The sequence below is a fragment of the Thrips palmi genome, unplaced genomic scaffold (assembly GCF_012932325.1).
Source record: "Thrips palmi isolate BJ-2018 unplaced genomic scaffold, TpBJ-2018v1 HiC_scaffold_18, whole genome shotgun sequence".
NCBI classification, from domain to species: Eukaryota; Metazoa; Arthropoda; class Insecta; order Thysanoptera; family Thripidae; genus Thrips; species Thrips palmi.
The window spans coordinates 1544357-1560611 of NW_023144627.1; the positions used below are offsets into that span (position 1 = coordinate 1544357).

General features: G+C 41.6%; 2 protein-coding genes across 3 annotated transcripts in view; both read right to left on the minus strand.

Moving 5' to 3' along the window:
* The window catches only part of LOC117645468 (NFX1-type zinc finger-containing protein 1-like), a 102206-nt gene that overhangs the window by 61231 nt on the left and 24720 nt on the right, over positions 1 to 16255 (minus strand). The gene's annotated exons all lie outside the window — the stretch shown is intronic.
* On the minus strand, positions 1449 to 4707 carry LOC117645463. Of its 2 annotated transcripts, XM_034385675.1 has the most exons (5): positions 4008 to 4707; positions 3736 to 3932; positions 3507 to 3656; positions 3306 to 3396; positions 1449 to 3229 (listed from the first exon to the last, which is right to left on the minus strand). In XM_034385675.1, the coding sequence occupies exons 2-5, from the start codon at positions 3922 to 3924 to the stop codon at positions 2217 to 2219; spliced, it is 1443 nt and encodes a 480-aa protein (XP_034241566.1). In that variant the 5' UTR covers positions 3925 to 3932; positions 4008 to 4707; the 3' UTR covers positions 1449 to 2216. The 2 variants fall into 2 exon arrangements, with proteins under 2 accessions (XP_034241566.1, XP_034241565.1); XM_034385674.1 differs by having other exon boundaries at positions 3736 to 4707.

A 16255-nucleotide genomic window follows, 5' to 3' on the forward strand; every position in this document is an offset into this window, starting at 1 on the left:
CCAATGTTGGTCTCCACCGGCGCTACGACTTCAACGGGTTGCCGCGGAGAAGTGGCAGCGACTCCCAGGTCAGCAGCAGATTTCACTTTGAAGAAGGTGTCAATTGTCTTCAAGCGCTTCGCCTGATGTTGGTTTGACTGTAAAAGTACAAATCAAATAAATTATTATCCTCATCAAATCCTTGCATTTATTTTCTCTTTCCCGCTCCCGCTTCAAGCTTAATCTAAATTACCTTTGAGTTTGAGGTGCTGCTGGGCCCTGGGTTGGCTTCGACGCCTGCCGCAAGTAGGAGGAGTCGCACGACCAGTGAGTTGAAAAACTGCTTCCTTTCAGATGCATCAATGGGAAGAATAACAGCCGCCAGGTAGAAAAAATGGTAGTGCTACAGGAAACCAAGGAAAAGAACCGTTAGTGATATGAGGACAAAACGACACATTATGTGACGTGCTTTGATGTTTAAACAGTGTGAAAACTGAAAACTTACTTTGTTTAAAGCCTTTTGGACGTCTGGCGGGTCTACTGTACCAGGTGCTCGATACGGGTACGAGAAGCTTGTTGCAGCAGCCTCGCCACCGCAGCCACAGGCTAATGATCCTCGCGCTCGGCGGAACCTGCCTATGGCAGTTCGCCATTGGGCTAAATCAATGCCCATGGCGTGTCGTCTCGATGATGCACGACGCGCCGAAGAATAGGCTGAGTGGAGTTCGGGTAAACAGGGCTAAACTGTGGCACTTGCAAGCCACGCACGCCGTTAGTGGAAGGCAGGCGGGTGACGGGGCGGGGAGGGGGGAGGGGCGCTGGCTGGCTCGCGGCGACGCGGCAGGCGGGAGCACGGGCTTCGACAGGGCAGGGCAGAACTGGCCGGCGCGCGGCGCGCAACAATACGCCGTGGCGTGGCCGTGTCCTGCGGCGCGCCACGGCGCAGTCAGAGTCAGCTCAGCTGAGCTTGTCACTGGGCTCGACGGACGACGCGCTGGCTGGCTGACGGCCCCGGCTGAGCTTCTTGGCGAATGCGGATGGTCCGGTCGGTCGGCAGCCCCGGCAGTCAGTGATGTCAGCTTGGGCCTTGGGCTGAGCCTTTTGCATATGCTTTCGGTTCCGAGTGCAGCATCCGACGCCCGGGTCGCGGCCGCGACCATGGCCATGTCATTCAATTCAATGCGTCCTTTTTTATATTTTTGCCGATGATAGATGAGGCGTAGGCGGACCACAGCCTGAACTTGAACCATAACAATTTGCTTTTTTTCACTTCCTTCTTCTTACCTTTCTCCCCTTTTTCCTTCTCTCCCTCTTTCTCTTTCCCTCCTTTCCTCCCTTTCCTCATTTTTTTTCAAGTGCGGCTGAGCCCAAGGGGGGGGCAATTGTCCTTTTGCCCCCCCCCCTGGATCCGCGCTTGAGCTGGCAACTCGGTTCGACGGAAGGGCGGGCCCTAGCTTGTTTGATTGTGTGAACGGAAGAGATGAGACCAATGAAGGGAATAATCCAGATAAATTTCCATTCACATCCTCAAGTGATGAAAGGCTTAATTTCTTAGAAGATGAATTTCTGAATTACTTTGAAGAGTGGAAGACTGAAGTTATCAACAGACCAGGGATTTTTACTAATGATGAAAGAAGCCGTATGATTATAAGCCATCAAGCTTTGGGGGCCATGCAAGTGACTGTGAAGGGAATCACAGGCGCAATACGGTACATGCTGGATGTAGTTGGAGCTCCATCTGTCTGCGCAAGGGTCTTTAATCAAGATCCATTGGAACAGTACTTCGGTAAAATACGAAGAAAGCATGGTGACAATAGAAACCCCACTCTCAAAAATGTTCATGATGATCGCATGAACATACATGCCCAAGGGTCTCTTTCTCTGGCATCTCGGAAAGGAAATACATCAGTATCGAAGAGAAAAGATTTTGAAGTGGATTCTACTCCCTTACAATCAAGAAAAGCACCAAGAAGATCAAATGAATGAGGAATGAAAGTGTATGCCCCCTGATCCTTTCTTAGTTGTGTGTGCTTTAGAAATTGTATATAAATAACACAATATTTTGTCAGAATTTTTAGTCATTTTATTACAAGATGTTAAAATAATAATACAATTTGTGTCAAAGGATTGAACATGTCAGTTAAGAAAGAGAAATGGAATTATTTCTATGTCAAATATTATGTTTATGTGCTTATTAAATATCTCAGTATTGGCTCTTTAATTGAATTAACAATCTTCTAAATTAAATCTTCATCCTCTTCTTCCCTTTCCAACAAATTGTGTTGAAGATGAGTGCGGAGTGGGGCTGTGGATGCTCTCACCGATTTTTCTTCCAATCTGTTGCCTCTCTTCTCTTCAAAAACAACGGACAACTTGACATATGAAGCTATTATCTTCCTCAGAAATAAAAGGGAATTTTCTTCTGAGAAGTAGGCTTTTGTCAAATGGTACCAGTGGTCCAACAATTCTTGGAAAGCTAATACATTTTCAACTACCTCCTCAGAGCTACATGGATTCACAGATGCTGGTATTATTTCAAGTTCAATTTTTTTTAAAAAGTGGGCAGCATGGTAACTTACTGTAATGCACTCATCTTCTCCAGAAAACCAGTTAGTTTTTATGAGAAATTGAGACCTACTGATGGGATGAGGACCATCAACAAATGTTTCTTTTATGCATTGGCTCTGCATTTGACTCTGTTGGTTGGACTGCTGAAGTGATTTCATAAAAAAACTTCTTAGCAAGCCACCTATTTCTCCCAAGAAGCTTTTCTCTTCAGACTCACTCATTTCTTGCTGTAGTACTAAATCTTCTTCGGTAAAAGTGGGTCTCATTTTTTGCATGGCCCATATCTGTGTTTCTTGTAGCAGTTTGGTTGCAATTCGAAACACTAAGCGCTGAGCCAAGGAGCAATCAATTTCCACTGGACATAATTGCTTCAATTTGTTCCCAAGGTTCTCGATATTATCATTTAAATAGGAATTCAGTTTCTTCTGCATTTCCTCGTACTGGTTAGCAGGTAAAACTTTGGCCTGCTTTTCTAACACAATTCCAGAGATGAAGTTTCCTAAATCCTGTACAAAGTTCAGCCACTTGTCATCTTCAGACATTTCTATTAACTGAGACAGAAACAAGGCTTTTGAGCTTCCACCACTTGGCTCAGCCTTAATATCCAAAATTATTTTCTTGATAATATCGGGAAGGTAGCTCAAAAGAAATTCAGAAGGGGCTGGCCTAAGTTGCAAAGCATCTGTAAACAATAAAACAATAAATGAGATAAATTAAACCGAATCTTTCATTTAAAAGGCAGACTCATGAACACTCACTTTTCATTTTATGGGCAGCACGATGCCTCACAAACCCACTTTTGGTTTTTAATTTTGACTTGCACTCGGTACAATTATAAAGCTTTTCCGCCTGAAAGGATTCAATCCAAATAAAATAAAAGAAAACTATGAAAGACTAAACAATAAAACTGATTAGGAAATGGGAATTATTAGATTCCTGCAGTTCTAATGGAGATTTACCTGTGCCTTACTAGATGGTGGAACTGCTTTGACTGTCGATGCTCGTGTTGTACTGGTCTCTGGTCCAGTGGTCTGAGCATGACGAGCAATGTGCCCCTCGAAACCTTTGAGGGTTTTGAGCACCTTCTTACAAACAGTGCAGGGATACTCCTACAGAATTCGAAGGGATTCAGGCATAAGTAAAAAATCAATCAAATATAGAAACAATACACACAAAAGAAAATAGTACCTGACGTTTTGAGGAGGAGGCTGGTTCTGGAGCAGGTGCTGGAGTAGGAGCAGGTGTTTGAAGTAACTGCTGGCTACCTGGCGACGACGAAGTACCACTTCCACTTATTCCACTAAATTCGACAGCATCCTCGGTGGTATCAAATAAATATACATTGTCCTCTTCATCGGCAAATAGATCTTGACTCATTTTGGAGCCTGGAAACAAAGGCTGGTGATGTTATATATTGTTAAAACAAGCCATTTCCAATGTTTTCCTCCATTAATACGTACACTGGAGAGAACTCTTGATCAAATAGCAAAATAGGAATTACAGAGCACAGAGCACAACACAGCGAACACCGCACACACACACACACATACGTCTGCTACGAGAAAATGTAAACAAATCCAAACCGCACTATGAATTTGCCATCCTCGCGACAACATCCGGTCTAGCAGACAGCGATCCAAAACAACACTTCGAATGGCTTTGCTCTTCACCGTCATCTTAATCGAGTCCGATCCAATAATCTGTGGCTCCATTTATGCATCCGCGACTTGAATCAGATTCTGCAAGAAATTTAGTGTGGCGTAGGAGGCATCTTTTCAAGAAATAAGTGTGATTTGTATCATCAAAATGGTTTGGAAGTGCGAAGGTTATTGGACGCCATTCTGGACGCTCGTCGTTCAAATGTGGATATTTCCTTGTGGGTAAGTCTTTGTGAGTGCTGACCAATTGCACTGAGTAGAAAAAAGTGTAACGAAACTTCGCTACGCTTCATGTAGGGCAGTGGGATGTCTCTAAATACGGGTTTTGTTCAGTTTTGTGGTGACGGGTCGGTCCTCTCCCGTCCCCCGGAAAAGTTTCAATGAGTTATTTTCCCACAAGAACTTCTTTTATAGAAAAAATAACGATTGAGGAGGATTCCTTGGACTTTAAATTGTGGCTTAGCATTCCCGGATTTTCGAAATAGGTTCGTAAAATAGGCAGGCAGGCTGAAATGTGTATCAGTGCGTCCCGGTCGTGTCTTCTGCTGGTCGCGACCGGGCCGCGGCCGGGCCGTGGCGAGCCGCTCGAGACTTGGTCCTAGCCGCCCCTACGGAGTTTCTACCCGCTGACGCCAGCGAGTGGCAGCATGGTTATACGTTTTTCTGAACTTCAGTGGAATATTTTGTTAAAAAATTTGAGAAAGCGGCTAGAGAAGACATTTACTAAGGCAACAGATGGTATCATTTGCCAAAAGAAGTTCTTTTAGGAATACAAATAGGAAATACTTATTCGGGAACGGACACGGCGCTCCAAGCGCCACCTAGCGGCAGGTCTGTGAAACCTGACCTTGAACCCAGCGGCTGACTGTGGGCCTTACCGTGTGAGAAGTGGCTTGTCGACAGTTTGCGTGAAGTAATCAAACTACACCTTCGGTTTACGTTGAATGTGACAGCTATCACTTAAGCGTTCAACTTTAACTTCAATCAGTTAGTTTCAGAAGTCTTGTTCTGAAAAGTCATCAGTTATGTGGATTTTAAGAAACCAATTTTTACTTTTGGCAGGCAATCTTAATTTTGACAACCCAGTTCCCAAGTTTTAAAAGTGGTTTTGAAATTTACCAACTATTTATTACTTTTTATTTTAGTTTTGGTAAATGTAATAAAGTATAGCACTTTTCACATACTTTTCTGAGTTTTCACATCATTTCAAAATGTTATTAAATTTAAGACATTTTCATGTCTTAAACTTCAGAAATTTTTTTTGCAGTGCGATCTACTAGAAGAATAATGGAAAATAGAGCCGACGGCTGATATTAAAGCTCGCGACGACGTGAAACTTGGATGGCTTACAATACTAACTATGCCAAACAAAATAAGCCACATTTCGAGTTTCTTCAACCACGAATGCGTTCAAAATCGGTGTTCAAAGTTCAAATTTTGGACCTTTGTTCAAAAAATTGCTGTCGGCGTTGAAACTGTCATAGAACAATAAAATTGGCATCATTGGAAGCCAAATGAAATGCAGATTCCGAATATGTAGTGGTTTGATAGATAAGGTGCTGTTTGGACACATAAGCCCCAAACGGAAGTCCTAGAAAGAACTTCCGCCCTTTGAGGACTGTGTGACAAATATAAGAGCTACAAACAATTCGCGACACCATGAAACTTGGTGGGCTGATAAAGCTTGACAAGACGAACAAAATGAGCCATATTTCAAGTTTTTTCAACGTGGGATTCGTTCAAAATCGGCGTTTAAAGTTCAAATTTTTTACCTTTTTCGTCGCAGAAGGCTGAGATTGGCGTCATTACACGCGAAATGAAATGCTGATTCCAAATATATATAGTGTTGCTACGTTTGATGTAGAGATGCAAATTTTCCGGAAACTTTCAAAGGGTCGGAAAAAAAACGGAAAAGTTGAAAAAAAAAAAACCAGGAAAATTTGGAAAAATTGGAAAAGAAGTAAAAATTCGTTTTTAAGCACCACGAACATAAAACCTACTACTTTTGTGCTTTGTTACAACTTTACTTATACTGACAACCCGAGATTCACAACAGCAAGTTAAAAAAAACGCACGAGAAGGAATCATAACAGGGTATAAGTAGTATGAGTGCACTGAGAATCGTGTTCACGTGGGGATAACGGCATGCTTTTAGCCTTATTTTCAGGCGAAATGCCCGACTATTTGCCTACTTTTCAGGCTGAATCTTTCCAATTTTTCCGAGGCCAGGGAAAAAAACGGAAAAAAACAGTTTTTTTCCAATGTTTCTGAAAACTTTCCGGGCATTTTCATCCCTAGTTTGATGCTTTCGTTTGGACACAAAAGCCAAAAACTGTAAAATTTTGAGTTTTGGACATGTTTAAAAAATTTTAATAACCGTTTTAAACCGAAACTAGCGGGTAAATGAGAAAAATACTGCTTATAAGCATTAAAGCGTGTTTTACTTTCTACAATCTGAAATGCATGCGAGGTCTGTAGCTAAATTTGGGGCCGAGCTACGCCCACCGGAAGTCGACCCTGACGGTAGTCATCTGCCGCTGCAGTTATAGAATATTGGAAAAAAGGCCGATATATGTAGAACAAACCTTTGATTCAATGAACTCGAAATAGGGCTCACATTGTTTGCCATAACAATATCTATAAACCCTCCAAGTTGCACGTCGCCGCGAGCTTTAATATCAGCTGTCGGCCCCATTTTTCATTGTTCTACCACTAGAGCGCCAGCCGAGTGCAGACGTCAGGTGTGAATTCCGGCGGGCGTAGTTCCGGCTCAAATTAGCCTACAGACCAAATTCACATATCAAATTAAAGGAAATAAAACGCGCTTTAACTATTATTCTGAGTGATGTTCTCAATCAAGCCGTGGTTGTGGATTAAAACAGTAATTTAGATTTTTTGAACATGTCCAAAAAGCGACCAGTTTTGAAGCCAGGCGAGGCCTGATTCCGCGAGTTTGGCTCCAGTGCAGTGGTTCAGTACAAAGTTTTGTGGCGTCCCTTGCGCGTGCAGTGCGTTTCTTAAGTGTCGCGAACACGCGGTAGTGCAGTGCTGTTGAAAGTGTGTGACAACAAGAAATTCCACGGCTGCTCCACCGCTTTCATTTGTCCTTGTTTTGTACCGAAGGGACGGGCGATGAGCGGGTGGGAGGCGTTTCAATTTAAAGATCGCTTCTCCCCTTTCACCCCCTTTCCTGACGTTCTTTCCTCTAACTTGAAGCTGAAGTGGGCTGCAGATATATGCTTTATTTGACTTTATTTTTTACCTGGACCGTATTAAGCATCACATTTGATAAGAATGGTTCTTTCTGGATCAAATAAGGACGTTATAAGTTTAGTAGTGTCCTATGAGCCAAATAAGAATTTTTATCAAACTTTAATAAAACAGACTTAATATATTTAAATTTGTTATATGAGACTCAGATAGTTACATAAGATTGAGTAAAATAAAACCATATAAGAGAAACATAATTTAATAAGAAATTTCAAAGGAAAATAATTTGAGTGCAAGACCAATTGCAAAAAACTCTTCTCTTTTCAGTGCCTTGATGATAAATCTCCTCTGGCATGACCTTCAGTTAAAATAGTCTTAGGAATTTATGAGTATAAAACCTTCTGGAACCAGAATTGCGGTCACTTTGTGACCTTTTAATTACCTCCTAATAACAAACACGTAGTTTGATCACCGGTTTCAATACTCACGTACTTTGAGCATCGAGGTCAACAAACACGTAGTTTTGCTAGAAGACGGAACAAGCACGTAGTTTTCCGCTGCGGGCTAGCAAACACGTAGTTTGTTCGAGTGTTTTATTTTAGACTGAAAATGGACATTGGGCATCCATTGAGGGTGTACAAACTAAATTATTTGTGCTTTGAGTCTTTTTCAACCTAAAAGTGGAGAGTATTGTCGGTAGGGGCACTCTGAAAGTACTTTGAGAAGCTGTTCGCCACATTGTATTTTGACTGTATTTTTACTGAAAACTGCCTCAGAACACGTTTCCAAGCTTAAATTCGGTCACAATGACTGTTTTTTTACCACCTAATAGTGATCAAACGACTTATACAGCAATAATACTGTAGAAAATGGAACTGCGTGATTGTTGAACCGAACTACGTGAGTGTTTACTCGCGACTCCCGAACGGCCGCGAAACTACGTGTTTGTTGGTCTCGGTGCACAAACTATGTGAGTGTTGAAACCGGTAATCAAACTACGTGTTTGTTATAAGGAGGTATCGATTTACGAAGGTGCTTCGTAAATTTCCATTGTGATTGTAAAATCGAAAGAGATCGTTCAAAAAAATTACGAAGGTTTTTACTCGTTCTTTACCTACTTTCTATATCCATACAAAGGTAAAGACGAGTATTGTGTTTGGTAAGACACAACTTGGTGACACATGTTTAACTCAGTAAATACTTAACACACAATTGTAATGTAATATTTTTTGAATAGGTATGGTTTTGGTGAGAAACTAATGTTAGAAGCTTTTTTCTGTTACCATGAAGCACTTTTTACCTTAAAATCAATAGGAGAGAAGTGCAAGTTCTGGACTGAATGATGGAATAGGATATTTTGCAAAGTTAAACATTTAGGACCAAGTGTTGTGACTCATTAGAAAGCCAACAATGAGTCCTAAAATTCTCCTCTTATGAATTTTACCCGTTTATTACATGATTTTTTGAGATTACTAGATGTTGTGCTGTTGCCAGCCAAAATGTTCTAAGTCCCACGATTTTAACCTCAACAACGGTGCCGGCGCATGCGCCCTCTCGCCGCTAGGTCTCAGGGAAGCCCCGTTCCTCTAGGGGCATTGTTAGCACACCCCAGCCATGTAACGTGATGTAGACCAATGGATACAGCCCTGCTCCCCCGATCTCTAAACCCAAGTTCAATGCCCATAGATTGTACTATACAAGCATTATTTTTCTCTGAAGTAATGTTGTTACCAAAACCTTGAACTATTCAGAAGACATCAGTTAAATGGTTTACGCCTTATATTGACTGAAATACTGAGATTACATTTGTGTCACCTGAAGGCAAAGAACGAGTACCACTTAGCAAAATTGATAAATTGCTTCTCTAACTTGTTGTAAATATACGAAGAGCTTCGTAAATTAACGAAGGAACCGTTGGCAATTTTTTTGCCGAAGGATCCGTCGTTTATTCCGGACATAAATTTTTACAGTGTATGTTTTTACTTTACCTGTGAATATCTCCTAAACCATTTGGCCGAAAATTTTCATACTTCGGCTGAAATTATTTTGAGTAGTATCCTATCAATGTAAAGCAAAAGAAAATTTCTGGAATGATAATCCTGGAAAAACCTATTTTCAGTATAGTCCCTTAAGAGGAGGTTCTGGTGAAAATCTTGCCATTTTCCAAATGGATCCCACAGTCATAATTTGTTCGGAATGTAAACTTTTTCATTGGGGAGACTAAAATTTGACTTTTGAAGGCACAAGCCAGGCTGTAAACCCAGTCGAAGAGTCTTTTTGAGCCTATTTTGGCTGTATCTTAAAAAATCTCCTTGCGCATACTATTTTGTCGTAAAAGGTTGACCTTGACATTTTTTACTTCTTCGATTCATTTTCAAAAGATTCCGGCGTGCATAGCTCAAAACTTCCATTACATTATTAATTATTAGCTTTTTAAGCTGAAAAGTCCCTAATATTTGTCTATTTTGTACATTTTTGATCAATTATAGTGAAATGCTTGGTTAGAAAGCTTGTGTATATAAATGCAACTGACATTTTGAGATGTGCATGCCGGCATTTTTAAAAAATGAATCGAAGAAGTGAAAAATGTCTCAGCCAACCTTTTACGACAAAATAGTATGCGCAAGAAGGTTTTTAAAGTTATAGCCTAAATGGGAGAAAAAGGCTCTGCGACTAGGTTCAGGGCATAGAATGTGCCTCCCCAATGAAAAATTTTAATAAATACTTGATAAGACATCAAATTTTCAACAAATTTTCACAGTGGGACCTATTTAGGAGAAAATAGCATTTTCACCAGAACCTCCCCTTAAGGGGGGACATCACTCCAAAAACAGTGCTTTTGTAAAAACGTCATAAAAACCAAACGGAAAGAGATAAATTGTTCATATTTTAACAGATAAAGTATAAAACAACACAAAGTCAATCCGCCAGGGCAGTACAGCGCTTTCGTCGAAAACACATTTTTGAGTGTTAGGTTAGACCATTTCGCACTGTTGCAGCGCTGGACGCCAAACGGTTTGACGTAGAACAACGAAATTTGGTGACAGCCTTCCTGAGATGTCTGGCTATGGTGGGTACCTCAATCACATTTAAAAAGTCATTTTAAGTTGTATTTGTTACATACCAAAAAGAATTGTTCAATTGTTTTGGTCAAAATTGTTCAATTTTAAACGTTAAAAAAATAATAAAAATTGACCAATGCAAATTATTTTGCTACCCACCATAGCGGCATGTCGTAGGAGCTTCCATGCTAAATCTCCCCGCTGTAGCTCAAAAACTGCGCCCTAGAGGCCTGCAACCGTTTGCAATTTCATGTTCCGAGTAAAACGCGATCAAAGTTGGGGAAACTGGGCTTTTCCCCTATGCATGTTTTCGGCCCACAACCTCCTAAAACTGCAATTTTTTGAATTTCGGAATGCGGTTTTCGCCATTCGACGCAGAAAAGAATGATCTATAATATTAACGAATAAAAAAAGTTGCAATTTTTGATCATTTTGGAGTGATGTCCCCCCTTAACCTGTTTGTCCGACCAGGGGGCGGCAACGGCCTAAGAAGCGTGTGAAGCCATGCGCGAGTGAGGTGCAGGGGATACTTATTTTGCTTCGATTGTAAGATCTAGCCCGTTGATTGCAAAACGCTTTGCACAGATCAAAAGACCACAAAATTTGGGGTGCATTAGGCCTAGTAGACTGCCCGATACTTCCAATTCAACCGAACGCAAGGGCGGAATCATTTACATCAACATAGCGCTGTTTTTCCCCCAAATTTTATGATTTTTCGTGTTTTTTGGTGTATTTACTGCACCTTAATGTTAGGTAATGGGGGAGTTTCGAGAAGAGCAATTAGCCTAATGCACCCTAAATTTCAAGCCCTTTCCAGCGGTGCAAAGCGTTTTGAAAAACACAGTCTAGTTTTCATAATCTTGAACAAGTGCGCAACCTCTGCACTGACGGCGCGAGCATCGCTTCACGCTCTCCCTAGGCCGTTGCCACCCCCTGGTCCGACACACAGAGCCTGGTTTCATTTGAAACAACTTCGCAATTAATCTTAAAAAATAAATCTTTTTACAGGACTTATGAAAGGTATCGAAAGATACATTATGGGACACTGATTCTCAAGAGGCGGCAAACGAACAACTTATAAAAAGTAATCATTTCAACTTCAAATCAAGTATTTGGCTGAAAACATCTCCATGGGAGATGCTAAACATCACTGCAGAGCAAATTGCATTTTTTCCCTTACTTTTAACGCGTTTAAAAAATGTTTGTTACTTAAATGAAGCTCTTGGGTTCACTGTTCTACAATGCAGATTGTAAGTTCATAGTGTGGTCAATCATTCTCACTTTTCTATTTTCAAATTTTCAGCACCTAACAGCCCTGCAAGGATAAAGCCGTAAGCTAGATGGGCTGCTCGCGACATTTTCAATACAACTCCACTTTCGGAACTTTGCGACCTGGGGGGAGGGGGGCAGGAATAACTGGCCAGCATAAGTAAAAAGACACTTCCACCAGAGCGCCGAGTGAAGAACAAGAAGAATAACAAAACCCAGAAACAGTCCATAAAAGTTGCTCATTTGTCCATATTATGGGTTCATTTGAGTTCTACGATCGGTTAAAATTAGACAAAGACGAGTTTTATGATTTTAGACCGTCAAAACCTATAAATAAGACGTTTATGGGAACTGGTTCCTGCACCATTTCTTCCTCTTGTTCTTCATTCGGCGTTCTGGTGGAAGTGTCTTTTAGTAGCCATCGATGTCGCTGTCGGAGTCCGATGATGTCAAAGGACAATTTGGCTCTTTCATTTTCCTGACTCTCGAGAGGTCGCTTCTTACAGCAAAAGTATTTATGTGTTTTCCTTCGACGCTGTGTTGGGCCAGAATCATAAGCGCCCACAAGAATCTTGATGGGAACATACTTGACCCGGCCCCCTACTCCAAGGACTGAACTTGATTTTGAAGCCTCTGGAAACAGCGAAAGCGTCACACAGAAATGGCTATGAGATGTCGGAGCCACAAGCTAGACTAGCAGACTGGTTGCATGTCACCCGCACGCCTGTGACGCATTCCACTCACGAAAGGTACTTTACAATGTCACGATCCGATTTATAAAAGGTATGAAGCTGGGTCTTATCCATAAAATCAAACCCCGTGACGTAAAAAATCAATTGTGGGTCACGGATCAGTTACGGGCCGCTACACATCCATGATTGAAGAGATAGACTTCAAATTCGGTATGGGTCTTTCCTCAACCTTCCTTCGTCACCTGAAAGAGCGCGGACATCTGAGCAACGACCTCAGCGCCACCTATCGGGCAGCACAGACAACCATCAAAACTGAACGGAAAACTGCACCATTTTAACCTGTTGCAGGAATATCCAACCTTGGAGGCTATTAGTGTACTCTAAACATTATGTTGTGAATTTACGACGGAATATTTTCCGAAGGTTTTAGGGAATGTCCAAAAGTGTACTGTAAATGTTTCTTTCCTACAGGAACTTTTATAAATCAACGGAAGTTCGTCGTTAATTTCTGAAGGTTTCGTAGTAAATTTACGAAGAAACATCGTAAATTTACAAAGTCTGTTGTGAATTTACAAAGGGTTTCGTAAATTTCGTAACGGGCCTCGTTACTCTACGACGGGCCTTCGTAAATCTACGACGGACCTTCCTAATTAAGGGGAGGTTCTGGTGAAAATCTTGCCATTTTCCAAGTGGATCCCACAGTCATAATTTGTTCGGAAGATAAAATTTTTCATTGAGGAGACTAAAATTTGACTTTTGAAGGCACATGCCAGGCTGTAAACCCAGTCGAAGAGTCTTTTTGAGCCTATTTTGGCTGTATCTTAAAAAATCTCATTGCGCATACTATTTTGTCGTAAAAGGTTGACCTTGACATTTTTCACTTCTTCGATTCATTTTCAAAAGATTCCGGCATGCATAGCTCAAAACTTCCATTACATTATTAATTATTAACTTTTTAAGCTGAAAAGTCCCTAAAATTTGTCCATTTTGTACATTTTTGATCAATTATAGTAAAATGCTTGGTTAGAAAGTTTGCGAATAAAAATGCAATTGACATTTTGAGGTGTGCATGCCGGCATTTTTAAAAAATGAATCGAAGAAGTGAAAAATGTCTAAGCCAACCTTTTACGACAAAATAGTATGCGCAAGAAGATTTTTAAAGTTATAGCCTAAATGGGAGAAAATGGCTCTGCGACTGGGTTCAGGGCATAGAATGTGCCTCCCCAATGAAAAATTTTAATAAATACTTGATAAGACATCAAATTTTTAACAAATTTTCACAGTGGGATCTGTTTAGGAGAAAATAGCATTATCACCAGAACCTCCCCTTAAACGAAGGAACTGTTGGAATTTTTTTTGCCGAAGGATCCGTTGTTAATCCCAGACCTATAATTACGAAGGCTCTCTGTAAGGTAACAAATCAATTGTGGGTCACGAATCAATTGTGGGTCATTGTTTTCGACGGGTCACCGCAACCCCGACGGAGATTGAATCGATTTGAATTTCGCGGTAGACCTTCCTCCAACCTTTCTTTGTCTCCCCAAATAGCGTGTATGTCCGAGCGACGACTGTGACGGCTCCTATCAGGCTTCAAAGGAAGGCCCTTCAAAAAGTCGCGAAAAAAGCGCCCATCCAACGAGCCGAAAAATTGTTTGTTTTTCAAATAGGGTACTTCGGAGAAAACCCAGACCGGAAGTCAGCGACAGAACGGGAGAAACAAAAGAACGTCAGGAGGCCGCGCTGAGCGGTGGGGGGGGTCGAAATCGGCGGAGTGGGGGTGAAGGCGGCGCGCGCATGCTGCCCCCACCCCGCCGATTTCGACCCCCACCACCGCTCAGCACGGCCTCACGACGCTCTTTTGTTTCTCTCGGTCTGTCGCTGACTTCCGGTCTGGGTTTTCTCCGAAGTACCCTATTGCCACCGTGAAGCTATTACGAGGTAAAACGGGACGTCCTTGCTGATTTAGGTTCATAATAGGTCAGGGAACATAAATTTACCATTGTACAGCCAAAATCATTCGATGCCATGGTGCGCGGGTGATGGCAAAGTAGCGTTCGCTACCATGTCCGACCCATTATTTTTGACGAATTTTGCGGTAGTTTTTCTTATATTTTTTTTCTGCGCTTCTGAATGACTGATGTATCACAGTAAATTCCATTTTTCTGCTCAGTCACACACAGTACTACGATACGAAGGTTGTTAAGCTTAGGCTGCAGCCCCGAATGACAACGCTAGCTCTTACTTCCAGTCCGCCATAAGGCTTTTTTTGTTGGGAAGGGGGCATTCCGGGGCTTACAAGCCCGGGGCCCGGAAGGGGACCGCTCTCTAACTTCAGGCTAGGCACCCGAGGCCAGTACGGCCCTGTAGGAGTCAAATCAATCCCTACAGACTAAATATTCTGACTGAAATAGATGATAAACTGTAGCAATACCTCACGATGACAGGGTGTGGTGTTGGATTGTCTACCACACCGGCGGCCCTAGAATATGCACTATAAAAGTTTCGTCTCTAGTCCAGGACGTTTAACTCACATCTGTCTCACAGTGAAATAAGCCTGTTTATGTCGGTTTATGTATTTTTCCTCTTTGAGTGAAAAACGTGCCTGCTTGGTTTATTGAGAACCAGGGACCTTTTATTAATAAAAATATGAAAATATCTTGCAAAAGTGGTCAATTTACAAGCAAAAAGACGAAATGGCCCACAATTGATATGACCCAGAATTGATTCATTGTGCTACAGATCCTGCAGTTTTCACGATTCCGAAAAATAAATTCAAAAGTGAATTCCTCTCGCATTTAAGCTTATCATATCCAAATTTGGGCTTTCTACAATGCTGACCAACAACTGGTTCCAAAAATCAATTGTGGGCCAAAACAGACTATTTTTTAACAGCCACAGCTTAGTAAGGTAAAAAATCAATTGTGGGTCACGAATCAATTGTGGGTCATTTTTTTCGACGGGTCACCGCAGACCCGACGGAGATTGAATCGATTTGAATTTCGCGGTAGACCTTTCTCCAACCTTTCCTTGTCTCCCCAAATAGCGTGTATGTCCGAGCGACAACTGTGACAGCTCCTATCAGGCTTCAAAGGAAGGCCCTTCAAAAAGCCGTGAAAAAAGCGCCCATCCAACAAAGCGAAAAATCGTGATTTTTTCAAATTGCCACCGTGAAGCTATTACTAGGTAAAACGGGAAGCCCTTGCTGATTTAGGTTCATAATACACTGCAGGAAATAACCACAACAAAAGTACACAAATTTCTGGCAAATTTTTTATCAGGAATTTAGTGTACTTTTTAAGTACAACAATTGTTGTACAAAGTACAATGGAACCGGCATGACGAGTGCTGGACAGTCCAGGGCTCGTTGTGGTTTGTACAATTTTCGTTGTACTTTCTACAATCCCTGTTGTACTTTTATTGTACAGTTTTTGTTGTACTTTTATTGTACTATCCACACTTTTTCTTGCAGTGTAGGTCAGGGAACATAAATTTACCATAGTACAGCCGAAATCATTCGATGCCATGGTGCGCGGGTGATGGCAAAGTAGCGTTCGCTACCATGTCCAACCCATTATTTTAGACGTACGGTAGTTTTTCTTATATTTTTTGTTTTCTGCGCTTCTGAATGACTGATGTATCACAGTAAATTCCATTTTTCTGCACTGTCACATTTTGTACTACGATAAGAAGGTGGTTAAGCTTAGGGTACAGCCCCGAATGACAACGCTAGCTCTTACTTCCAGTCCGCCATAAGGCTTTTTTTTGTTGGGGAGGGGGGGGAGCATTGCGGGGCTTACATAGCGCCCGGAAGGGGACC

Bases quoted from the DNA above. Each gene is read 5' to 3' on its own strand.
- LOC117645463 (XM_034385675.1), bottom strand. From the start codon at position 3,924: ATGAGTCAAGATCTATTTGCCGATGAAGAGGACAATGTATATTTATTT. The intron at 3,397-3,506 runs GTAAATCTCCAT...GAATCCTTTCAG, and splicing joins CACCATCTAGTAAGGCACAG to GCGGAAAAGCTTTATAATTG. The intron at 3,230-3,305 runs GTGAGTGTTCAT...TATTGTTTACAG, and splicing joins TGCTGCCCATAAAATGAAAA to ATGCTTTGCAACTTAGGCCA.